Genomic DNA, 27,319 nt, shown 5'->3' on the forward strand with positions numbered 1-27,319 from the left:
TATCAGATTTGTAGCAGTGGTGGAATAAACTGCTAGTTTTCAAAAGTTGCTCTGGTAACTTCCAAAAGATTGGGAGATCCTCAGTTCTTAGTTCAAAATACTCCTTTTATTTGTAAAACCACAGTCCAGAGATTTGGAGCAGGAAAAAGGCGAAATGGAGATGTCTCAGGTGTCTTTTATATCCTCTGCCATGTGCATGGAAATGTACTGTTCCAAACAAAGCCCACAGCCCCTGTGTATGGAAAATTACTGACAAAGATGGAGTCATAGAATCATAGAATATCAGGGTTGGAAGGGACCTCAGGAGGTCATCTAGTCCAACCCCCTGCTCAAAGCAGGACCGATCCCTGACTAAATCATCCCAGCAAGGGCTTTGTCAAGCCTGACCTTAAAAACTTCTAGGGAAGGAGATTCCACCACCTCCCTAGGTAACGCATTCCAGTGTTTCACTACCCTCATAGTGAAAAAGTTTTTCCTAATATCCAACCTAAATCTCCCCCACTGCAACTTGAGACCATTACTCCTTGTTCTGTCATCTGCTACCACTGAGAACAGTCTAGAGCCATCCTCTTTGGAACCCCCTTTCAGGTAGTTGAAAGCAGCTATCAAATCCCCCCTCATTCTTCTCTTCTGAAGACTAAACATCCCCAGTTACCTAGAGTCCTAGATCACATATCCACATCACATGTCCTACATGTTTTGATAAATCACAGGGGTGACCATTGGCTCCTTGCTGTTTTAGGCATTTGCAGGAAGACTCATTAAAGAGCTGATCTCCTTTAATGGCCTGAATGGTCCATCCACAATTGAATGGTTCATCAACACTGGGCTGGCTAGACTGGATGTAAAACTACCTTGTGGGTGTCAACCAAGAACAAAACACATGTTTGAGATACAAATACATAGCAAATATTCATAAAGTCAGATACAAAGATGATACCTGCATATAAACAATATTATCATACTTAGCAGATTATCAACAGAACAGTTGTACCTTACATGACATACTTTGTATAAGATCTGTTGCAATTGTATAACCATGGTAGCAACAATGGTATAAATGGTCATCTTCAGTTATACATCATCACACACACATCCCCCCAAAATGTGGCCGCTCTACTCCTAGGAACATGGTGCACTGTGGGAAAACTTTACTGCTTGCCCTGCCCCTTGCCAGGAAGCAGCTCGCTTTGCAAAAGGCTTGAGTGGTTTGCTCTTTGTTGCAAACCCAAGAGGTTCTGTGATAGTGTGCCTACAGAGCAGTGATCAGAATAGAATGGGCTAATGCTGACTTGAGCATCTGCCGTTTGCTGGGGGTGGGGCTTCTGTTTTCAATAGAGTGCATTGCAGATTGTTGGGTTAGAGAACTAAGGAAGCTATCACAAGGAATTGTGGGATTCTTCCAGATGACTCCCAGGACCTGAGTCAAGCAAGGCTGCATCTAGACTGCATAGCAATAGGGCTCAGACCCTGGGTCCTGGCTTGACTTGAGCTCGGACCCTCTGGCCCTGCAGACCCTGAGACCCTCAGTCTGAGCCCTGGGTTAGTGCAACTGCAGTGTAGACACAAGGGGGGTTAGCCTTGAGCCTGGGCTTTCATTGCAGTGTAGACATACCTCAAAAGTCCTATGACCCAATTCAACCTCCACTAAAGTCAGTGGAAAGACTCACATTGATTTCAGTGGAGCTGGACCAATCCCCTGTTGTTGTCCACCTTTGCCAAATGAAACAGTCATTCCATCAATTAATTGCATTGATATTGCTTGTGCCCTTTCACTTTAACGAGTTGATCTGGGGGGCTCTTGGCTGGTTTCCTGAGTGCATCAGCAAAGGTCAGGACAAAAGGAACAAATTGCCACTTATGGCAAAGTTAATTGCCTTCAAATCATACTGCAGCTGACCAGAGTAATTGCAAGGCACCTGAATAGACTGCAGCCTGGAACATCCCTGGCAATCTATATGGAATCACAGATAACTCTTGCATAATAATGGGAAGAGACCCTAGTTGGTCATCTAGTTCAAATTACCTGTTATAAGTGTGGAAGGTTATTACATTATCCATGAACACATCTAAACTTGATCTAAATATAACTGGTAATTTTGCTATAATACCCTGGCCATACAATAGTTGTTTCTGAATATAAATGATGAAGTAAATCTGTCAATTTTAGCATCACACTGGGAACTAGTATGCAATTTATTTGCAATTATCCCTAAATCTCTTTGCATAGCTAAGAATGTCCTTTATATTGGTACAACCAATACAATTTAATGTGTGATGAATTATCAAAGTACCTGATCAAGAGTCCTGAGGTATCCCATCGCCATTCCTCCTGTCTGAAGTCACAGTCACCTCTTTTTAGCTATAGTGATCAGTGCTATTTACCTTTTGCATTCCAACTGGGGATTTATTTCTTTTGAGCTTCAAGTGTCTGTCAAGGTGTCCCTTCGCTTCATAATCTCTTTGTAAAACCTACATGTGTGTCGGGTCCAGTTCTGGCAATGACATTTTGACGTGTAGAAGTTAGATTTGTTTGAAAATTTTGGCTTCCTGTTACAAACACTGTGGACCAGATCCTCAGCAGGTATAATCAGTGTAGCTCCAGTGGAGTCAGTGCTGTGCTGATTTACATCAGCTGATGATTTGGCCCTCTCGTTGTATGTGAGCACACACACAAGGACCTGAGTTTCATCACCAACATCATGTTCTTAACCAAGTGTCTTGCACGCACTTGGTAACACGGTGCTCTGCTGAATTGTAACAAGAAAAATGGAAAGAATTAAAGGAGTGAGAAGTGTGTTGAGGTAACCACTCTAATCTGCCTACCTTCTGCTTAGTCCTGCCTCTGTTTACATGTGTTTTGAGCCCTTTGTAATCTTTCAAAGCTTTGCTCATCATAGCAATAACTGATTTTGTATGTGCAGTCAAGAAGTAGCAATCTACCACGTCAAGTTTGACTGAATCTCACTGTTCTACATGGCATTTAGTGGTTCAGTTCTATGCTTGCTGTGACGCTGCATGTGTCCGTACTTCAAATTTATTAATAGCTCTGATGACCAGGCATCTGCCCTTCTGGATTTGCTCATCTGCAGGTGATTCATTAATACTCATATTTCCTAAGACAGATCTCCATTGAACATAGGTTTCAGAGTAGCAGCCGTGTTAGTCTGTATGCACAAAAAGAAAAGGAGGACTTGTGGCACCTTAGAGACTAACCAATTTATTTGAGCATAAGCTTTCGTGAGCTACAGCTCACTTCATCGATGCATCGATGAAGTGAGCTGTAGCTCACGAAAGCTTATGCTCAAATAAATTGGTTAGTCTCTAAGGTGCCACAAGTCCTCCTTTTCTTTTTTCCATTGAACATAGTTTGTTTCGTCAGATGCAGAGCAGTAGCATATGTTGATATGCCAGTGAGTAATTTTCAAGATACTCAAATTAATATAAGCAGAACTACTACTGTTAGTACAAACTAGTGAGAGTGTGCAAATGTCTAGAAAACATGACCTATGAGGAAAGTTTGAAAAAATTGGGTTTGTTTAGTCTGGAGGAAAGAAGACTGAGGGAGAAATGATAACAGTTTTCAGGTACATAAAAGATTGTTACAAGGAGAAGGGTAACCTCTGGTTAACCTCTTGAGGGTAGGACAAGGAAGCAATGGGCTCAAATTGCAGCAAGGGAGGTTTAGGTTGGACATTAGGAAAATCTTCTGTCAGGGTAGTTAAGCACTGGAACAAACTGCCTGGGGAGGTTGTCGACTCTCCACCTGTCATAACCATATAGCTAAGGGTAGCCTAGAATTCCTCCTTACCTGTAAGGGGTTAAGAAGCTCAAATAACCTGGTTGGCACCTGGCCAAAAGGACCAATGGGGAAAGAAGATACTTTCAAATCTGGGGTGGGGGAGGCTTTGTTTTTGTGTGTTCTCTTGGGAAGCAGAGAAGCATCAAGTCAGAAAACTCCTTCTCCTATAAACCATCCTAAAAGTCTATCATATTACAAAAATTGTAAGTAAAAGCCAGGCAAGGCGTGTTAGATTATCTTTTGTTTTGCTTGTGAATTTTTCCTTTGCTGGAGGGAGGTTTATTCCTGTTATTTGTAACTTTGAAACTAAGCCTAGAGGAAGTTCTGCTGTGTTTTTGAATCTTTTGTTACCCTGTAAAGTTAATTTCCATCCTGATTTTACAGAGGTGATTTTTACCTTTAAAAAAAAAAAATAATAAAATCCTTCTTTTAAGAACCTGACTGATTTCTCTATTGTCCTAAGACCCAGGGGTTCGTGTCTGTGATCACTTTGTAACCAGTTGGTTAGGATATTATGCTCACGCCTCCCCAGGAAAGGGGGTGTAAGGGCTTAGGGGGATATTTTGGGGGAATAGGCATGCCAAGTGGTCCTTTCCCTGATTCTTTGTTAAATCACTTGGTGGCAGCATACCGTCCAAGGGCAAAGAATTTTGTGCCTTGGGGAAGTTTTAACCTAAGCTGGTAGAAATAAGCGTAGGGGGTCTTTCATGCAGGTCCCCACATCTGTACCCTAGAGTTCAGAGTGGGGAAGGAACCCTGACCCCACCCTTGCAGGTTTTTAAGAACAGGTTAGACAAAAACCTGTCAAATGATCTAGTTATTACTTAGTCCTGCCTGGAGTGCAGGAGACCGGCCCAGATGACCTATTGAGGTCCCTTCCAGTCCTCTATTTCTATGATTCTACGACTGAGGCTAAGAGCTCATTTTCTTAAACTACTTATTAGGGTTTTAATTTTCCCAGCAAAGCATACAATGCCATGATGTAATGTTCCAGGTAGTCCTCCTCTTCAGGCATTCCCTGCTAGTATATATTGGGGATTCTTCATCCACCTCACAGTTGTGCTGCTTTGCCATCCCTTGCAATATACTGCAACTAAAAAGATATTGCCATAATTTCTATTTTAAAACACATAATTCAGGTTACCAATTTTAGCCAACATATGAGATATCCCACATGGTAAGAAAAGAGGGCTGAGCATTGGGGGATTTTCAAATTGGGTGCCCAGCTCTTATTGGGAAGCCACCATATGGCGTATACCTGAAATCCACACACTATTTAATGACTCTGGAGCACTGCCACAGATGTGTGCTTTGGACACATTTATTTTTAAAGTGTTTGGCCCTATTTCAGAATTCCCTGCTTCGTAATTGCCCACTTTGATTTAAAAACCATAGACTTGCTCCAGCCTTGCAGACTTTGTATCTAATCTTCGTCTAGGGCTGGACACTTCTGTCCCTCCACATAAAATGGCCTATTTATCTATTGTGCATGAGCTTTCTCCTCTGCAGCTCCTTCCATGTAGAACAAATTTTCTCTGATGCACCAACTCTTATAAAATCTTTTGAAAGTGTACCTTTTATCCCTTGCCTATATTACTTAATTTCTTCCCCCACCATTCAGCTTTCTAAGGTGTTTTGGTGCACAATGTATATAGTTTTATAAAATGTTGTACAGTGTTTTATCAACTGTGGCATATAGTCTTGTTTAGACATAGCTGTGACCCTCCTCCCAGATGATGTCATGGTATCCTCTTGCACTGAGGATCCCCACCAGGGGAGGGGACCCCAGCTACTAGGAAGAGACAGGTAACAGTAACGGGGATTTGATTATCAAAAATGTAGATGACCAGGAGAATCACATGATGAATTGCCTGCCGGGAGTGAAGGTTGTGGACCTCTCGAGACACCTGGATAGATTTATGTGCAGTGCTGGGGAGGAGCTGGTTGTGGTACATGTAGGTACCAATGACATGGGGAAAGGTAAGAATGAGGTCCTGGAGGCCAAATATAGCCTGCTAGGTAAGAGATTAAAGTCCAGGACCTCCATTCTCTGAGGTGCTTCCAGTTCCACATGCAGGGCCAATTAGACAGATAAACAACTGCAAGGTCTCAATGTGTGGATGAGATGATGGTGTTGGGAGGAGGAATTTAGGTTTATTAGGAACTGGGGAACCTTTTAGGTAAGGAGGAGCCTATTCAGCAGTGGTTGTCAAACTTTTGTACTGGTGATCCCTTTCACATAGCACGCCTCTGAGTGCGACTTCCCCCTTATCATTTAAAAGCACATTTTTATATATTTAACACCATTTTAAATGCTGGAGGAAAAGCAGAGTTTGGTGTGGAGGCTGATCGCTCACGGCCCCCCATGTAATAAGCTCGCGACCCCCTGAGGGGTCCTGACCCCCAGTTTGAGAACCCCTGCTATACAGGAAGGATGGGTTTCATGTAAACTAAAACAGAAATAGATTGCTGTCATGTTGGGACATGCTTGTTGGGACATGTAATCAGAAGTGAGAAATATATTTCTCTGGAATTTTTTAAACACTCTCTTTCCAGACATTCGTATGTGACCTCCCTTTTTATTTTGTAGCTTATATTAAGCACCACAGGTATATAAAATAACATGTATTTATATCTTGTTGGATACTATGGTCAGTGTGTTTACTCTTACGGTTTTTTTCTTCTATTTGTCCATGTAAATTTGTACCCTTCCTGTCCTTTCTACCTCTCTGTGTTTGGACCCAATGAAATCCCAAATTAAAACTTTGAATAAAAATATATTGGAATTTGTCATTGAGGCTTTTAGTTTTACTCACTTAAATTTTTCTGAATGGTAACAAATTAAATTGAAATAATTTATCAGACTTCACTAAAATGAATTCAGTAAAATCGTGCCATTCTGCTGTCTATAGGTATATTATAACCAGAATGTGTGTTTTCTTTTTAAGAGCTACAACACACTTGGAGATTGAACCTTTCACGCTTCTTGGCGTCTGTGCTGGGCTTATTCCATATCCTCACCATAACCAGTCCCCAAGAAACACTTACCAGTGTGCTATGGGGAAGCAAGCAATGGGTAAGGTTTTTCTGCTTCAAGATTGGAATGTTGTCATGTTAAACATCAGACAGCGTAAAATACTACAAATATTCTTGTCTACTAGATCATTTAAAAATGTTTCAGAGGAAATTAGAACATTTCTTATGAGCAATGGCATAGATGCCAGGAGAAATTGACTTTGTTCCAATTTTCATTTGGTTTTTTGTTTGTTTTTTTTTATTTAAGAAATAGCTTAGCAAAATGGAGTCCAATGTTCTGGGGTTTTCATACTTTAAAAGAAAATTGGAAGAAACCATAGCACTATTGTTCCTATTTTTGTAACAGTCATTACTTTCAAGTTTTCAGTATAGCTGGAAGATTGGCAGTGAGTGTTTTTTTTTTCTTTTTATACTTCAGTGTGCTGTGGGTTTCCAAACAAAAAAGAGAAAAAAAAGTGTTTGCACAAAGAGAGTGAAAGCATGGAGAAGTGATTTTCTCTGAATAGTTAGAGTACTGCCGTTTTTTAATATATATTCATTAACACTCAAAACCATGGCACTAAGAATTTCTCTCCCTTACCAGAAAAGACAGTACTTCCTCAGTGACCTCTCACTTCACAGTATTTTATATTTTGGCTTTATTTTGGGAGAGGAAGCACTAGTGGACAGTTATGGTGTCATCTCAATGAAGCAAGAAATGAAGTTAATTTTCTAAGCATGGGTTTTTAACTAATTTTAATTTAATAGTTGGTATGGTTTCCTTTAACTCATCTTATGGATTTGCCATGTTAGGTAGTTAAGATCACAGTTCTAGTTTTGCCATTTGATAAGCAGCCAAACCATCATTAGCATTTTCTTGTTAACTTGTGTGCCTAACTAATGTACTGTTTTGTCAAGCCACAGCAAGTCCCAATGAAAACAGCAGCACATCAGTTCAGTCGGCCCTGTTCAGACTTCAGCTATACGTGTCAGTTTTACGTCTTGTGTTTGTGACAAGTTGAGATTACAGTAAAAGAACCCCATGTGTCATGAAAAAATTCTCTCTTATATTAGGTTTACAAAATCATTTGTTTTGTAATGTGACTCCGAAATTGAAACCGTACACCTTTTGTGAAAATCTTCTAGCAGAATTAATGGAAGAATAGCTGCCTTGTACCTAATGGTCAACTTTAATATGTCAAAATACTAGTAAATTAAATTAGAAAGAGATGTGTTACCACCTTAAAGAAAAGGTAGAGGCAATTTTTTTTCCTTTACAAGTCCGTTCCCCCTTCCCCCCCAGCAGTCTCTATTTTATGACTATTAGTCTCAGAACGTTTGGTTAGTTACCACACACAGTTAAGCAGGATCAGTGTGTACAGAAAGCCAATTCAGTATCTGTGGAGTTCTTTTGTAGTTTTCTGTGTGAAGGTTTTTTTTCTCGTTTTGTTTTGAGTGTCATTTGCAATTCATTGTCTGTGTTTTCTGAGGTTGGTGTATTCAGCTGCTTTGACCCTAGGTCTTGCACATTTAGCTCCTTGGATACAATCCTCTGACGTTACTGCTGACGCTAGGAACACAAAAGCCATTGAATATCTTTAGCAATAAAAAAAAGCCTTTGTTTCAGTTTGTTATTACAAAACACCTGACTCCAAAGAATAAGCAGTGAGATAAAAGTACATTTTAAAAGTTGGCACATGACCTGGCTGTATGTTACTTTGTACACTGAAATATCAGCAAACACCCTGAGTCTTTATGAAAAGCTTGTGTACACTTTTTTTTTTTAAGTGGAGGTGATATCTAGCTGTAGAAAAGATTGTTACATATGCTTGTAGATTAGCTATATAAAATTAAACCTACAGGATATTCGTGTAATTTATTTCATTTGTTTGCATATATTTTTGTATTTACACAAATGCTGACTACTACTTCAAACTTCTGTTGCTTGTTTTGTGCTTTAAAAAGTTCTCTCTCCCCTACTGGCTTTGCATAGCCATATGGAAGGACCCATGCCCATGTCCACTCACTCCCTGTGGTGTCAAGAACTGGGAGTATTGAGAGAGCATGCTACCTTCCTAGAGGGAAGGTGGGACTTAGATTGCTCAACACTGACCCCTCTGCTGATTTGAGGAAGCTGTACTGACAGGCTTTGAAGGAAGTCCTCAGTCTCCTCAATCAGAAACATAGTAATGTCATGGATGAGAAGGGATGTGAAGCAGGGATAAATTGACAGGATCCCCTCAATTTAGGAATGAAATTAATAATGCAATATAACTGGCAATGTGTAGATTATTAAAATCTCAAAGACAACATTTCTACAGGATAATGCTTATTAAATGTACTGTACTGAGAAATATATTTTATGGCCGGAATGAGTGTTCTTGTTAATGTGCTGGTGCACTCAATAGTAGGTAAGACGGACGTCAATCAAGTGGTGGGGACACACTTTGTCCAGAGAATGTAGAGTATGATGCATGTAGCATAATGCAGGGATGGGGGAGTTATCTGTACTTAGCTTGCAAGTACAGTTGTGGTTGCAAGGTCTTCTGATTGCATGTGCACACTGCAGTACAGAAATAATTTCAAATTTAAGATAATGGTGTGCTATGTAAGATTATAATTCAATACCCTGCATTATTAATGTTCCATATGTGGCTAGGATAATGCTATAAAGGATCAGAGACTCTGAAAATAGAGATGAATAAGACCTATTATTTATTTATTTATTGTGCAGTAGCACCTAGGAGTCCCAGTCATGAACTAGGACCCTGTTGTGCTAGGTGCTGTACAAACACAGAACTTAATCAGGAAATGTAACACTTACTTTTTTTCTACTACTAATTCAACTGCATTTTTATATAATATATAAAATTAGTGTCTCTCTCTCTCTCTGTGTCTATGGATATAGGAAAGCAAGATCTGCATATTAATAATTCGGCTGTTACTCACATTGAAGATATGTAATGTTTTGTCAGAATATAGGGGGTTGTAATGGAAACAATTTTACAGCCCTGGTTATTGCCGTCTGCCCTATGAATGCTATAATAAAAAAACGTGGATAAAGATTACTTCAGTTTAGATGTCTGGAGATAAGTCTTCTAGTACTAAGAACTGTTGCTATCTATATATTGTCAGTTGCTCCTGGAGAACTGTAGAGGTCCCTGATGACTGGTATATTACAGGGCAAATTTAGTACCAATTCTCACAAATGGGCTAAGGAAGGAGATTGCAACTCTGGGAATAGAGCTGTTTTTGTTGTTGTTGTTTTTAGGTAACATCTGTGATGTACTTCTCAATGTATTGAGAAGTAAAGTGTCTCAAAATTTTGTACAGACAGTTTCTTGGCGGGGGACAGAGGCGGAAGAATATAAATATAAACAAAAGCAAAACCAGTGTGGGCTATTACTGGTCTGTACAACCTATTCTTGGGTTCTGCCACCAGTCATCCAGGGACGGCATTTGTGCTGCATACCATGTGTTCTCTTCTACCAGCTCTTCACTCTGTGGATGGAGGCACAGAAGTGCCTAAATTGAGCTAGGCTTTCATGCTCTGTTCCAATATACCCATAATCTCTAACAGATTGTGGTTCAAATAGTAATTATCCCAGCCAGGGAGCACCCATCATGTAAAATTCCCAATGAGCTCAGTCATCTGCCCCCCCCTCCCCCCCCCGCCCCGAGGATTCAGTGCAGCCTTTACATAAAGGTGTTCTATCTGTTCTATCAGCTCCATGCCCCTGCAGAAAGGAAGGAGTGGAATGTTTGCTGTCAAGTGAACGGAAATACAGAAGTACCAGCAATCCCTTTTTTGGTACCCACACAAATGCTCCCTTTGGTTCATATTTAAACATAGTTTTATTTTTTGTACATTTGTTGAAGTTCATTGTGCTTTACTTTGCTTGGCTTTTTGAGGGAAGTAAACAAAACCTCTGTTCCTTTAGAAAGTAGACATAAATGTTAGTGGCTCCCTTCTTTCCAACACCCGCATGAAGGCCTTGTGGCAACACAGCAGACCTCAGGGAGGAAAAAGAGCTCCTATCTCTGTGAGTTTGGGATGGGGTTTAAATAAACAGAGGATGCGAGCGGTTTGGCAGCCAGGGGAGAGAAGGCATTCTGTGACTGTGAGCCAGGGGTGTGATTCCTAGCTTGCATACACATGATTGCACTAGCTCAGTGAGAGAGCACAAGAATAAATAGTAGTGTAGCCACGGTAGCACAGACAGTAGCAGTGAGTACATATCCATAGGGTTCGGGTAGGTTTGTATGCAACACAGGTAAGCTATGCTGTCACTCCCTGTGCTCTTGCAGCTACAGTAATATATATAATAATATTCGCACTAGTTCAATGACAGCTACCTTTTGTATAGGATGCACCCTTTAAGGGTGGTTACTGCTGATATATTGCATACTTACATTTCACTTTTATGCTTGAGTGAGTCTTCCTCTAATCAATTACATTCCTACTTGCGCATCTCACCCCTAGTGCTTTTTTCCTGTTTCTTTGTTTTTATTGTGCGTACTATTGCATCCATGGCTGGGAAAGCTAACAGTATGTATTGGTGCTCAAAAATTCTGCCATTTCATTGGTCATTCATACCCGTTCAAATGTGATGTAAACAAAAAAATAATCTAGTTAGAATTACCTTGTGGTGTGATGAAATACCAACTTTAAAGATAAGGGATATCCATTCAGAAAGAAAGCCATAATATTCATGCCCAGTAAATTTCCACTAGAATTTCCTAAGTTTTGTAAAGGTGTCACTCGCAACTTTAGAAAACAAGGGATTTTCTCTCTGAACATTAATAAGGTTAATTATGTGGTTGGGCTGTGGTTGAACACCATAAACCTTGGCCTCTTTCTTGCTTTCCCTGGGTGGCCACTGGAACATAGCAGATATAGCCCATAACATAACAAGAGAGCATAAAACCCTTCGGAAGTAGACTTGAGGAACGATCTGTATGTGTTTCACAGCCACGATAAAAGTGTATTTCTCATTCAGGAGCAACTTCCACTGAGGAATCGGGAACTGCATTTAGGATCACCTGAAAACTTAGTTCGTTTGAGTAGTAAGCTCCACAGATTCAGCCCACCCTAGAAAAAAGGGATTATTCAGATAGTGGTAGAAATTAATATGGAAGGTTTTGAGTTTTTCACTGGGGGAAATGATCCCCATGCTCTGCAGTAGGAGAAACTTCAGTTTTTCAAAGCGTAGGAAGGTAGGATGGAGTTGTCCCAGTTGACTGAAAAGTTATCTCCATGGGTAGGCACTTCAGTGGGTGGACTATTCCATGGTGGTAACTGACAGGCCTGATTCTGTACCCAAGATGCAAGTGAGGCTGAAGTATCCAGTTCTTCCCCTCCCCTCCCATTGCAAACTGAGGGAGGGAGGAACAGCCTCTGCCAAACTTCCCCCAACAAATGGCGAATCACTCTTCTCCCCAAGAAGAAAGTAAATTGGTCCCCAGTAAGATGCCAGTGAAGCCATTTATCACCTGTGCCGAAGCCCCACATGCACTCTGGGACGCTCTTCAGTACTGACACCCCAGAGCTTCATAGCCACTTTGCAGACTCCAGGAAAGTGCAAGAAATGAGGAGAGTTTGTGGGACCCAGCAGAGAAGGCTGCCATCTTCTGCTATAGTATTTCTGTCTCCCTCCCTCCGCCTTGGGAAGGGGACTATGTTGGAAGTGTTTTGTGACCGCCAGTATAGCATCGAGGGGAGGGCAAATCTCAGGAGTTGACTATGACAGTTGCTGTTTTAGATACTTGTTTTATGGGTGCTTTTTTTAGTATTTTCTCAAATACAAATGCCTGGAAAGTGCAAGTATTTGTATATAAAGCATGTTTTTGTCATAACCTGAATAGCAGAATTGTGTTTTGGTGTGGTGTTTAGCAGCCCAAAATCTTCGTGTTGCATTTCTTTTAACTGTAGCAACCAGTCCTCTTGAAATAACTGCAGGCAATGCAAACATTTTGAAAATGGGGCATAACTGCTAAATGTTTTTAAACATACTTTGTATTTAGTTCTTTAAGATCATAATTTATTAATGACCTAGAGACATAGCACAGGGCCTCACACAGCAAACAGTAGTAACATATGAGTGCTTTCACTATTGTTCTGCTACACAACAGTTTATGTTCCCCTGCTGGGTATTAATTATTTTTTCTTCACAGATTTCAGAAGACACTTTGGCAGTTTGGTGGGAAATGGCCAGAATCTCAGTATCAAGCTGGGAGGTCTATACAAAGTGTTGAATTCTGAACCGTAAATTTAAAAGTAATTTCATGTAAAAAGACAAATAGATGGAGGGTGAACTTCTACTGTACTCCTACCAGCAGTGACTCCTCTGATAACTTCAGAAAGTAAATCTGTCTTGGCTGCTGATAACTGCATGCCTTATTCATGCTTTCCGACATTCTAACACAGACTGTTGAACTAATTATTACCCAGAAAAGGAAGTAAATATGATGTGGAGGACACAGAGGCTGATCCAAAGCCCCTTCAAAGTCAATGGGAGTCTTTCCATTTATTTTGATGGGCTTTGAGTCAAGCCCACAGCCTCTTTCAACAACTGCAATTATTAAGAATTAACAGAAAACAGTGAAAATGAACTTGGCTTTTGTTGACTTATTCGGGGCTAGAAGTTTACCAACCTGTTCTAGTTCAGAGTAACACAGGCACTTACCTTGGGGTTTGGTTTTGGGGCTTTGTTTTTGTTTTTAATTGATCAGGATTTTCTTGAGGATCTTTACGTTAGAATCTTAAAGCCATTTTAAATCTTTTTTGAAAAAAATTTGAAGTTATTTCAGCACAATCTCTAATATGAATTGTAAGGTTTTTGGGTTTTTTCCTGTTTCTTCTGAAGACCTTACATTACCAGATATGTTATCTACATTTGTGAAATGTCGCATTGGTTATTTTACATATTGGTAATTTACGTCTAAAATATTTCAAGTAGTAAAATAGAAGTTTTCATGGTATTGCTTTTGTTTTTAAATACAGGTACCATTGGATACAATCAACGAAACAGAATTGATACTCTTATGTATCTGTTAGCATATCCACAAAAGCCAATGGTTAAAACAAAAACCATTGAACTGATAGAGTTTGAGAAACTGCCAGCTGGACAGAATGCCACAGTTGCTGTGATGAGCTACAGTGGTTATGATATTGAAGATGCTCTTGTGTTAAACAAGGCCTCCTTGGACAGAGGTAAGAAGCAACTGGGCCTATTCTTTGTCACTTGTGTAAAGCAAGCACAGTAACCTATGGTTTTATTGCATTGCACGCTTATAGAATTAATATTGCCTAAATTATGAAGATTAAAACTTTTAAAATTAGGAAATCAACTTCGTAAAATGCTTTTTTTCTATAAACATGGAGGGGGTGTCTGTGCGTACATATATATGTGCTTGAACGTGGTGTGTCTGTGGTGAAATTACACAAGTTGCATGTTAACTATGAGTATAGATATGATGAAAACAAATGACTGACTTTTGACCTTGAATAACAAAGGATAAGCTATCCTTTTTCAAAAATATTTGTCTTGCATAAAGTTTAATGTGTTAGATAATCTGTTGGTGTGGGACTTGCTTTTTAGATCGTGACCTGGGCCTTTGTTTGAGCCTAACAGAGAGAGAAAAAGTCTCATTATTTTCCCCTGTATTGAAAGCGATAGATGAAATTAGACTTTTGAATGTATTCAGCAGAAGAAAGAGAGCGTATGTAGTTTGTGTCATTATGAACTTAATGCTAGAGGAAAATAATGCCAGCAAACAAAATCGAGAAAAACAAATATCTACTTCCTCTTTAAAATCTACATAATTCAGTCTATTTTAAGTGGAAAAACATAGTTACCTTTCAATTAGTACGTAAGTAAAATTTGTACTGCTGCCTGCTTTTAAACGTCATTCGTTCTGCACATATTCTTCAGCACTGTTTAGAATCAAGAATAATTCTCACTTTGATTGAGTTAGTTTCAGTATCGGGTGGCCAAAACCAGACTCTTCCATTAGTTCATTCTGTCTCCCTTTTACCCCTTCCTTAACACGCCTCCTGCTTGTTGCCAGGCAGCAATAATAGTATTCCTAGACATGTATCTTTGGCATTAATGTCTGCCGCACTTAATTTATGCCTTTCTTTCTGAAACAACAACAGGCATGATTTAAAACTGAATGTTTTCCTTTCTGGTAGACTGGTAACATTTACAGGGAAATCTAAAGACCATGTGATGCTTGTCAGGAGTTACTTGACATAATCTAATGATCTAGACGTACTGTAAATGGCTACAGCTATCCTTCAGATAAAATATAAGTTTACTGGAAGGTCTTGCCTGTCATTCTCATATTCAGAAATAGAGTCAGATAGGAGCAATATTTGTAAGCCAGCTATTGCTCCTGGGAAAAGTTTTCTAAAGAGCACACAGTTCTTCATCTAAGAAACATTTTTGTGGAGACATGTATAATTCAAATTTCTTTTTTAAGTAAAAACAAACAAACAAAAAGGAACATGGGGAGTACATGAAACAATAGGCACTAAACTAAACTAAATAGGCACTTTCCTGTTGAGCAAACAGTTACCACTGAAATTTTTCAGTAAAATCTTTAGCTATCAGAGAACCACGAAAAGGAAAAGATGTGCCAAACTTCTTCTAACTTCTCGTTTTAAATCTGCACAGCTTTAAAATTGGGCCATCGTCGTCAAATGCCTTTGATATATCTGAAAATATAGCGTGTGATCTGATTTTAAATTTTCAGCTTCTTGAGGCCAAAGACTTTTGTACAATGCTGTAGATACTGAAAGTGCTCTAAAAATAATTCTTTTTTGGGTTTTAGCTATTATGCATTTGTTTTCCTGTATTTTAGCTAAATTAACCATTTTTAATTTTCTTTTGATAACTGCTTGATTATAAAATAACTTCTGTACATTATTAATTTGAAAGAGGTTCTGTGTTCTATTTTAGGATTTGGAAGGTGTCTTGTGTATAAGAATGCCAAGTGTACACTGAAGCGCTACACAAATCAGACATTCGACAAAGTGATGGGTCCAATGTTGGATGCAGCTACACGTAAACCAATTTGGCGTCATGAAATTTTAGATGCTGATGGTATTTGCTCTCCAGGTATGTAAAACATTTCTATCAATAATGATATTTGAATTGTCTTTGGTAGGAGAAATTAGCATTCATTTTCTCATGAGTTGCTTTAAAATGTTTGCACCTTTTATTGTTTTATATTTTTTTAAAGTACTATATCTTTTTAGCGGACATTGGAAAGCAGAAACAGTTATAGTTAAGAAAATAATGTGGTATCTGTGCAGGATGAAAATGAAGCTCTAAATTTAAATAAAAATGTCTGTCTATATTTTAACACTTCAGCAAATGATGAAACTATATTGTTAAAATAATCATCTCTCACTACTTGTTTTCTTCCTCTTAACTTTCCTAGTCTTCACATCTGTAATATTATTGAACTTTTCCTATTTAAGTCTCTCTTCTGTCATCAGATCTACATCTTTAAAACGCATCCCCTTATGATTTTTGTGTGTATCATCTCTACAGCTACCAACATTTGCAAGCAATTAATAAGGATACTTGGGGAGAGAAAAGAGACACCTTTTAACTCCCTAAAAGTATGTTTTGGCAGGACATAGTGGGAATAGTTTAAATATACCCTTATAATTAATATGGAGATACGTATACCTATATAAGAATGGTCCTGCTAATATTTTACTTAGGAAGTGGTCTAAAAGTTAGTCTGTCGGGATCCAGTGGTAGAACAATTGTAAAAGCCTCTACATTTAATTTCAACGCTGAAGCCCTGAAGAAAATTTTTTCTAATAAAGTACCAATTATGCTCTTTAAGGGCATTGAAATATTTTTAAGCTCTCAAAATGTTCCTGCTTTCCCCAGTAACTTAAAAGTATTGGGATAGAGAGGATTGTAGCTGGCTCCAAATGTAAAGCCTTGTCTATAATGGCTAGCCAAACCCAGTTTAAACTAATTTAGCCTGAACAGTCAACAAACATAAATTGAGCTTCAGTGCATATGAGGGCTAAAACATTGATGCCTGCCAATGGGCATGCTGCAAACTTGGTTGTTCTTTTTAAATGAAGTGAGTGAAAGAGTGGGAGGAACAGGAGGAACAAGGTAAAGGCAGAGGGGGAGGGGAGAAGGTAACCATGGTATCTTATGTAATTTTCTTTAGAGAATTATGCAAGTGTCCAAAGTATGGAGGTCAGCTACCAAAACATATCAGTTTTACTCCTGCTAATATAAAAAAGAAATACAGGTGTAGAGGAGTTGCAGTATTTTAATGGCAGAATTCCCCCTAGATCATCTGAGATATTTTCTTGTCTCTAGTACCCTGACAAGTTAAGTGGATATCAACCTTAAAATCAACTTGAGGGTTTGTTTTTTTTTGTTTTGTTTTGGTAGATCCTAGTTTGATTCCTCTTTTATGATACGTCTCTTAAGCCAATGTGTTACAAATATAACAGACCTCATTTCCCATGCACCTTGGTCAATTCATCCTTTCCCAGTGTCCTTGTCATTTTAATTGTTATAAAATCTATTTCTGACTATATGTAGAAGGCCAAAAATACTTGCATGATGCTTGTGGATTTTTTGTTCTTTGTATTTATTTATTTATTTATTTATTTTCTTTTAGGTGAAAAGGTAGAAAACAAACAAGTGCTTGTGAACAAGTCCATGCCAACTGTGACCCAGACTCCTCTGGAAGGAAGTAATGTTCCTCAACAGCCACAGTATAAAGATGTACCAGTAACGTATGTCACACTATAATCTCATAGTTTAAAATCTACAAGTGAGGAAAGGAAGGACAGGTAGCCGATGCTCAGCACTGGAAAAGTAACAGGCATAAATTTTCCTTAGAAGTTAGATTCAGTACTATGGGCCAGACTTTTCATAGATTTTTAGGTGCCTAAAGGTGCACATAGGCACCCAGTGGGATTTTTCAAAAGCACCTAGACACTTAACCCCTATTGATTTTGTCCCCCTGAAGATTGGAATTAGGGTGGCAGCTAGAAACTCCCTGCAGACAGAAGGTGGGTAGGTCATCAGGGCCTCTCCCAGACGACACCGTAAGAAGAGGAGTTGGGCCCCCAAGGGTTCAGTGTTTGGGGGTGGGCAGAGTCACAGGTTGTGAATATGGGGGTGACAGAGGAATATGAGGATACTGGCATGGGAGGTTAGAGGTGCATGCAGGGGCAGGGCACACATGGGTAGCTGCAAAGTGAGCAGGAAGCAGCTGCTCTCCAGCCACTTCTGAGAGCAAAGGAGTGAGTGCTTCACTAGTGTTCAGTCCTGTTTACCCAGGTTGGCGGTGTGGGACGGTGCTCTGCCTGCTACACAGACTGATAGTGAGCTGTCAGTCAGGCTGTGTAGCAGCTTTAATTAGTCGTCCTCCCCCAGGAGGTGAGTGACTGGGGAAGGACAGCCAATTTCCCCATTGAAGGGTCTGAAAACCTGTAGTCTACAGGCAAACAGGCACAGCTGGAATGTCTGTATACCATAAGAGAAGAGCCTCATACCCAAGATGGCTGAGACGTCCTGTTGACCTTTTAGGTTAGCTTACATGATTCAGATGGTATTTGGTATTTCACCAAAGTAATTTTCCTTTTCTCTCTGCTCTACCATGTCAAACTACTTTTCTCATATCTTTCTGCATTCTCCTTACACATAAACTTTAAGTTGCACCATCAAAGCAATCGATAGTTCATGTCTTGGTAAAATCTTTGATTCATCTTCTTCTACACTCCCTGCCATTCTCTCTATATCCTTGATTCTTTCTTCCCCACTGCCCCTTATGTCTGGAGCAGCTTCCCTGTTACTATATGCAAAGGACCCTCACTCTTGTTTCTTTATTTAAAAAAAAAAGTCAAACTCAAAACCAGTTTGTTCCTTGATTCATTTCAATGATAATGCCCTACCTCTCATATTTTACAAATATATCTACTCCTGGGAGAATACTGCGCATGCGCAGAATTCATGTCCTCTGCAGATGTCTTTGCTTCCCTGCAGAAAAATAACTTTCTGACAGGGAAGCAAAGGGAAGCTGCAAGAGCAGTCATGCACCATTCCCTAGCAGCCCAGGTACATCGTTTCAGGCACCCAGAGCAGCCAGCGGAGAGGTAAATCACTGTGGGGCTGGGGAAACCCCAGCTAGGGTTCCTACCCTGAGCCGGAATCAGCTGCTAGTCCCAGCTGGGCTGGAGGAAGGAGAGGATGGGACTTCCTCTTCCTCTGCAAGGAGTAGCAGGGGCTGTGTCAAACCCACCCCCAGAAACCTCCCCCAGCTGCAGGAAGCTCAGCATCCTCCCCTGCTTCCTGCCCTCATCGCTCCTCGGTTGTGGGGGGAGGGGTCACTGTATGGGGAGCTGCTCCCCCATCCACCCAACTCTCGTATATCCGGACCTCCCATACCCAGACACCCCCTCCAAACCTCAACCTGTACACCCAGTACCCCCCCTAGCCCTCCATACCCAAACCCCACCCCACTGAACCTCAACCCCTGCCTCTGGACCCCCACCCCTGCAACCAGAACACCCCCCACTGAGCTTCCTGCACTCAAACCCCCACCCTGACGAGACCCACCTCCCTGCACTACCCTGAGCCCCCACATCCGGACCCCCATGCCACTGACCCCTAACTAGCTGTACCCAGGCACCCAGACCCCCACCCCACCAAGTCCCACTCCCCCAGCACCCAGACTCCCCTGCTGAGACCCGCACATCCAGACCCTTCCACTGAGCCCCAACCACCTTCACCTGGAAGCCCCTGCAGAGTCCCATTGCCCCTACACCTGGAACTTCCCCCCACAAGGGCCTCCGTGCATCCAGATCTCCCCACACCGAGACCCCCTACTGAGCTGCCTGCACCCGGATTGTCCTATACAGAACCCTCTCACCCCACGCCTGAATCCCCCCAACACTGAGCCCCTCCACACTTGGCTCCTGCCTGGTTGAGCATGCCTGCCCCATGCCTGGTGCAGAGGGTCAGGGCCCTAGCATGTTTCTGGGGCAGGCCCAGGCCTTGTGCTGTGTCAGGGTCAGGTGCAGCCTCACCGCTGAGTCCATGTCCCGGGGGCGGTGGGGTTGCAGGGTGATCTCCCACTTTCATGCAGCCAATGGCCTGTGCTCCCCACTGCCATGCTGGAGCCTCTGCATTTATTTAATGACAAATAAAACTTGCAGAATTTTGCAGTACTTTAAAATATTGTGCACAGAATTTTAATTTTTTTGACACAGAATTTTTAATTTTTTTGGCACAGAATGCTCTCAGGAGTATATATCATGAAGTATTTCTGACCACGTACTGGTATCCACTGCGACTGGCACCTGTTATTTGATACAGCTCTCCTTATGCATAGTGTGGGAATAATGGAAATATTCTATTGTTTTTTCGTTATTTATTTAACAAACACAATTTGAAATAGTTGACATTTGAGTGAGAGATATTGGTAACATAATTTTTGTTCTCTGCTCTGTTTATTCCCTGACTTCTTTATTATAAATATAAACCTGTAACTTGGTTTGGGCAGTTGTTGATTCTTATGGAAAGTCCAGTAATATATAAAGAGACTTTATCAGGAAGAGGCCATCAGACTATGCTTGCTGTTTTGTATTGACCTTAATCCCACCACCTTGCTCTTTTGCTATGCCTTTTTAATCCCTCTGTTCTCCAGGAATACATCCATTTCTTGAACTCTGTATTACAATTTTGCTTCAGTGGCCTTCCATATACATACCACCCACAAAATTTACATTTACAGTCAGAAATCTGCTGATCTATAAATTTCTCTTCATAACTTCCACTTGGTTCTATGTGTATATAAATTTAAATGGCGTTTTTGTCTCTCTATTAGATACAAAGGTGCAACTGATTCATATATTGAAAAAGTAATGATCTCTTCAAACGCAGAGGATGCTTTTTTGATCAAAATGTTGTTGAGACAAACTAGACGTCCAGAAATTGGAGATAAATTTAGCAGTCGTCATGGACAAAAAGGTAAGTGTCTTTCTTTTTTATTAAAATGTATATTGGTAATTAGATGTAATGGACGCTTTTATATTTCTCCTCAAATGATATGAGTATGCAATAAATTGTGGGTTGAATTTTTATGGACTGAGACTGACTTAGGTCAGGTCTACGCTACAAACTTACATACTTACTCAGTTATACCGACCTAATCCTCGGCGTAGACAACACTGTCTCCCATCAACATAGCGACCACCTCTCGTGGAGGTGAATTAACGTGGGGAGAAGATTTCCCATCAGCATAGTAGCGTCTTCACTGTAGCGCTACAGCAGTGCAACTGCTGCAGTGTTTTAAGTGTAGGCCTGCCCTTAATCAAAAAAGAGCTTGCTTTCAGCCTACAGCACGTTTCCTGTTTCCTGTTCTCATGAGGTCAGTTTGTGAGGCCTGTTGCACAGGTGTTACTACTAGAAAAACATGTATTATCACATAGTCTGTTGAATTTGCCTAATTTAGTAACTATGTGGGAGGAAATGAGGAAGGAAGTAGATGGAAGTAAGCATACCAACGTTATGAGCCTGAAGGACATTGGAGTCACCATTCGTGACCAAGAAAAAGAGGATGGGGAGTTCTCTTTTAAGGACCTGTGGTTTTAGTCATGTTTTAAGTTTGTCATGGGTTATCCAGAAAGATATTGGAGAGGAAATCAAAAATTAAATTCTGAATGGACAGATGGGGTCAGAGATGGAGAGGTATATCTAAGGCCACATCTACATTACCCGCCGGATCGGCGGGTAGTGATCGATCTATCGGGGATCAATTTATCGCGTCTAGTATACTGCCATCGACTCCGGAACTCATCCATGGCAAGAGGCGGAAGCGGAGTTGACGGGGGAGCGGCAGCTGTCGATCCTGTGCCACGAGGACGCGAAGTAAGTGATTCTAAGTCGATCTAAGATACGTTGACTTCAGCTACGCTATTTTCGTAGCTGAAGTTGCGTATCTTAGATCGATTCCCTCCCCCCCAGTGTAGACCAGGCCTGAGAATCATCAGCATGGATGTAGGTGACCAGATGAGGTCACTCCAAGCCAGGATGTAGAGGGAGAAGTTGACCAAGAATAGAGTTCTGAGGTGCACCAACAGAGACCAGAAAGGGGGAGGAGAAGTACCCCCACAGGACGTACTAAGGACCTAATCTTGAAAGGGACTGAGCACCTCTGGAGAGCACTGGGTGTCCTCAACTCCTTTTAAAATTAATGTTTGTTAAGGATAGTCAACACCTTCAAGGGGGATGCTCAGCCACATGCAGGACTGGACATTTAAAGGAGTAGTCAGGGACAGGATGAGAACCAGGGGCTTGATCCTGTGTGCATTGAAAGCAATGGGAAAAGTTCCCTTAGTGGCGCTGAATCAGGCCTCAGGAGAGTACAGTTTCTGAAGCTCGGGGAGCAGAGTTTCAAGGAAGAGGGAATGATCAACTGTAAACTACTTTTAAAATCTATTTCAACCCATTTGACCCCACAATTAGATAATGTGTGCTTGGAATAAATGTTTACACTGAGATATAATCTATTCTGCTGCAAAAATAGAATTGTATTGATTATTCAAATAGCCATGGGTATTACTGTAGTTAGGGTTGCAAATACTACTTTATTGTGAGTCCTGACATCCTGTAACTTTGTTTAATTTTTTTAATCTTATTTTGGCTTGAGAACATTCCTACTCAATTTCATGCCAGAGGAGGGGCTGTGTGTGGGGAAGGGGGTGTTTGTTTATAAAGTTTGAAGCAAATTGACCAGACCAGTTTGCTTCAAATTTTAAAGATATTTTACCTTAAAATCACACTCTGATCACTGATCATGTACACCCCCTTTCACTTTTTATGTGAATTTAGCTGCTACTATTTCGAGAACCACCAGAACTAAAATTCAGTGCTACCTGACATCTGAGAAATTGAAACCCCAGCATTCAAATGATGTAAAACGTTAATCTCTCCACTCCAGTAGCACTTGAGTCCGTGTCTGCTAAAATCACATCTAGAGCAAAATGGAGTGGGGAGGAATATAGTGATCGCTACAGCTGGGTGAATAATGGAGGAAACTGTTGAATCTGACACATTCAGATACATTTGTCCAAGTTTCAGTGAATGTTACATGACCAGTTCTAATTATTGCATGAACTAAGGATCAATGTCTTACAATCTGAGGCCTATCTTTGCCTGTACTCTGGACTCCTCTTAGTCAGGCTTCAGGCCAAGATATGGTAGAGAGATAGCACTTTTTGCTCCAGTGGATGACTTCCTGCTGTCCTTAGACGAGGGAAGTATGTTAATACTCCTCCTGCCCGACCCCTCTGCAGCATTTGATATTATTGATTATTATCAAATCACCCTCTGCCACCTTCAAGAGGCTTCAGGTGAATCAAAACTCACTATAATGGCTCATACCTTTGACCTCAGACTGAACCCAAAGGGCTGTTAGGGACAAGAGTTTCTCCTTCGCTCTAATGCCCTCGTGTATGCAGTCCCATCAGTATGAGTCCTCTCGCTCTCTCCTATTATTCTACATCTGTATAAAGGCCTTGGGAGAGCCAGTGAGATGACATTGGCTGAATGCCAGCAATATGAGCACAACATCCAGTTGTATCACTTTCTCGGTGTCTACCTGAATCAACAAGTGGATGAAGAGTAGCTGGCTAAAGCTAAACCCAGACAAGAGTGAGATGATGTTAGTAGAAAGGAAAACACTTCAAAGAACTTGTCTCCTGTATAAATTTCACACTACTGATGACTTCTTTCCTCAGAGCCCATACAGTCAGTGATACTGGATTACCTAACCAGTCATGGCAGCAAAAAAATGCACATTTCTATCTATGGCCAAATGGAACACTTCTCCCCATCCTACCAGACATGGATCTGGCCACAGTCATCCACACACTTATGACCTCCAGGTTTGACTACTGGAACTGCAGCAGCCTGTCTGCTTAGCAGTGCAGGCTGCCATGATCACATCACCCTAGTCCTTCCACTCTCTACACTAGCTCTCCATTGAATACAGTCCAATGCAAGCTCTCTTCCTATTCAAAGCCCTTTGTGGGATTAGGCATAGCTACCTGAGAGATCACCTCTTCCTCCGTGTCTGTGACCCCTCTCGACAGGTGCATTCCATCAGAACCCTCACACTCAGGCTTATAAGCACAGGAGATGGAGTTTTCACAGAAGCTGGATGTAGGCTTTGGCACTCCCTCTCAGAAGAGATGAATGACCATGGGCCTCACTAAGTACAGGAGTAAAGGCAGAACTCCAGTCCTTCTGAGTTGTCTTTCCCTCAATAATGTCTATACCGTATGCTCAGATACCTACCCACCGACCTGCACAGACACAAAATTAATTCATCTTTTTCTCTGATAGGCTGGGAAGGAAGCAAGAGAGGGATTTAAAAATAGAAATACTGTAGCAGTAAATGGGAGTTTCTAGACTCTGTGGTGGTAGGGGTTACATCAGTACATAAATAAATAAGCCAGTGCAGAATTCCTTCAACACCAACTAACTTTTCTCAGTTTTAATCCTGGTCCTATGATTTTACAATTAAAAATTGTTTATCCCTCTTCAATAAATGATCAATAATGCTCATAAGCTGCGGATTCCCTAATTCCTGTACAAGTAAATCTTAAACTGCAAATTCTTTTCCACTTGTTTTTATGAAGTGGAGAAACTTAACAAACTTAACTGAAACTCAGTGACGTTTCTGTGTGGGTTAGCAATTTTGGCTGCATGTAAAGATGTAAGAAGCTTTGAAAGACCATTGGTTACTGACTTGCAAGAAACCTGTTGCATTCTTAAGAAATCCTGTTTTATTTGTTTCTGTCTCTAAGGCCTGGTTTACACTACAGTTAGGTCAGCAGAAGTCCCCTTTCATCAACCTAATTGTGCATGTGTCTACACTTAAATTTGTCTCCCAGTGACGTAAGCTCTCTTTTACACTAACATAAGCGATATATTGAGGTCGACAAAGTGCCTGTGTAGACACTGTAATACCTATGTTGACCTGAACAGTCTTTTGGCAGCTATCCTACAACGCCTGACACTCTGGTCACAATTGTGTAATCCACTGCTCAGGGGTCTTACAGAAGGCATGCCCCCCAACCCTCCTTTAAAGTCCTGCACATTTTTGAAATGCCTTTTTCTGGTTGTCCAGCTTGGTGAGCACATCTAGCAGCTCTCCGTTGTTGTGTGCAACTGTCCAACTGACCATGCCGGCTACGCACTCCAGACACACTCGGGCTTGGAGTAGACAGGAAGTATAGTAGAACCTCAGAGTTATGAACACCAGAGTTATGAACTGACCAGTCAACCACACGCCTCGTTTGGAACTGGAAGTACACAATCAGGCAATAGCAGATGGTTAAAAGCAGCATTTTTCTTCTGCACAGTATAGTTTCAAAGATGTATAAAGTCAGTGTTCAGCTGTAAACTTTTGAAAGAACAAACATAACATTTTGTTCAGAGTTACAAATATGAATGTTCCTTCCCTTTTTTTAAGCTCTGCTCCATAAATTTGTTAAGGTTTTAATGTGTTTGCTTTTAAGTTGCATAGAACTTTTTTTTTTAAGAGTTTTTGTCACTCAATAAAACTCTGTTGTTTGGAAAATAATTCACTTTTATTAGTTCCCAACATATGCTGTAAAATGGCTGGTGGTGTTGAAAGCACCCACTTACTTGATATTATACACTTTGATACAACTCGTATGTACAGCAACCACCACAAAATTAATAGGTGCATTGTCAGTGTTTCGTTCACCAAGCACCAAAGAAAGATTCAACTAGTCGTTCAGCAGATGGAGAATGATGTGCACCAAACACTACACAGTTCCCAACAGGCTGCCAAAAAGCAGGGCCAGTTAGAGCACAATACACCTCAACACATTACTGTGGCTCGCTATTAAAGTGCTCTTTCAAAACCTCCCTGAGCCAGATAGCTCCACACTGAGTTCTTCTCATGGTTTTGTAACTGGGTCTTCAAACTCAGCAGACAGCTGATCCACCTTCACCCCAGCAGCAACATTCCCCCATTTGCTTCACAGATCCTATACAGGACACAACAGGCAGCTATAACCATTGAGATGTTTTTCTCAGTGAGATCCAATTTTGAGTAAACACCAGCATCCCTTCAATCTACCAAAACACATTCAACGGTCATTGTGCACCTGCTGATCCGGTAGTTGAATCTTTCTTTGGTGCCATCAATGGGGCCAGTGTACTTCCGAGCCATGGGAGTAAGGGATAGACTGGATCCCCCCAGAATCACTTCTGGCATTTCAACATCACCAATAGTAATCCACTGGTCGGGAAAGAAGGTCCCAGCTTGCAGCTTTCTGAACAGTCCTGTGTTCTTAAAGATACAAGCATCAGGCACCTTCCCTGACAAACCAACGTTGAAGTTGATGAAATGTCTCCAGTGATCCACCAATGCTTGCATAACCCTAGAAAAGGACCCCTTTCTGTTGATGTACTCTTTGGCAAGGTGGTCTGGTGCCAAAATAGGGATGTGTGTTCCCACCGCAGTTTGGGAACCCCATTGTTGCAACTCCATCCATTATGTCCTGCACATTGCCGAGAGCCTCAGTCCTGCATGTGATGAGGTGTTCACCCCACACCGGAGTTGAAGGGGTTAACGGAGGTCTGATGGGCCTGCCATACCCGATCCCTGAAAGGAGCAGAGGAGGTGAGTCTTCCCAGCAGCTTAGAGAGGCTGCATAAGAAGCAGCCCATTGGAGCGCGGCTGCATGAAGCAGCCAATCAGGGCCCAGTGGACTAGTGCAAAAGGAGCTGCAGGGAAGACCAGGGTCAGTTGCTGTAGGGAGCTCAAGGAGTGAAGACTGTGTTCCTAGCAAGCTGCAGCAAGGGTAGCACCTTAGACAGAGCAGCTGCTGGTAGGGACTGGGGAAGCAAGAGAGAGCTCCTGGCTGGCTGCTGGGACTTGCTGGGTGAATGACCTGAGGAAAGGGCAAAGGAGATGCTGGGGCTGTACGGAAGTGGCCCAGGGAATTGAAGCAGCATTGAATGAAGTTAGAGACGCAGCAGGAGGCTGCTATCTACAGGGTCCCTGGGTTGGAACCCAGAATAGTGGGCGGGCCCGGGTCCCCGCAGTTCGCCACTGGTGGACAGTGATCCCTACCCCCAGAAGGGGGAAACGCAGATGGTGACATGGCTGGAGGGTCAAGTTACGAAGAGGACTCCACAGTACTTGGACTTAGGGGGTGTGCGGGAGGAGAAGATAATGGGAAAGGCACCACCAAGAAAGGCTGCCGGCTGGCAGAGCTAAACCCCTCGTGACGGCCAGCAGGAGGAACCACTGTGGCGAGTGGACACCATCACACAGAAGATGATTAATAGTCCTACACAGTTGCATGCCATCAACCCCCACCGTGGATTTTCCAACTCCAAAATTATTTTCCACTGACTGGTAGCAATCCAGTGTTGCCAGTTTCCACAGTGCAATCACCAC

At 41.4% G+C, this 27,319-nt stretch overlaps 1 protein-coding gene across 9 annotated transcripts in view; it reads left to right on the top strand.

The window, feature by feature from the left end:
• Positions 1-27,319, top strand: part of POLR3B (RNA polymerase III subunit B) — a 124,379-nt gene that overhangs the window by 67,688 nt on the left and 29,372 nt on the right. For all 9 annotated transcript variants that reach the window (XR_005222586.2, XR_005222598.2, XR_005222588.2 and 6 more), the window contains 5 exons: positions 6,751-6,878; positions 13,821-14,030; positions 15,781-15,939; positions 17,486-17,603; positions 20,702-20,844. Coding sequence is in view for 5 of the 9 variants with exons in the window: in XM_037880104.2 (XP_037736032.1) it covers positions 6,751-6,878; positions 13,821-14,030; positions 15,781-15,939; positions 17,486-17,603; positions 20,702-20,844 (758 nt within the window). In the remaining 4 variants the exon portion in view is untranslated. The remainder of the gene's footprint in view (positions 1-6,750; positions 6,879-13,820; positions 14,031-15,780; positions 15,940-17,485; positions 17,604-20,701; positions 20,845-27,319) is intronic.

The sequence above is a fragment of the Chelonia mydas genome, chromosome 1 (genome assembly GCF_015237465.2).
Source record: "Chelonia mydas isolate rCheMyd1 chromosome 1, rCheMyd1.pri.v2, whole genome shotgun sequence".
NCBI classification, from domain to species: Eukaryota; Metazoa; Chordata; order Testudines; family Cheloniidae; genus Chelonia; species Chelonia mydas.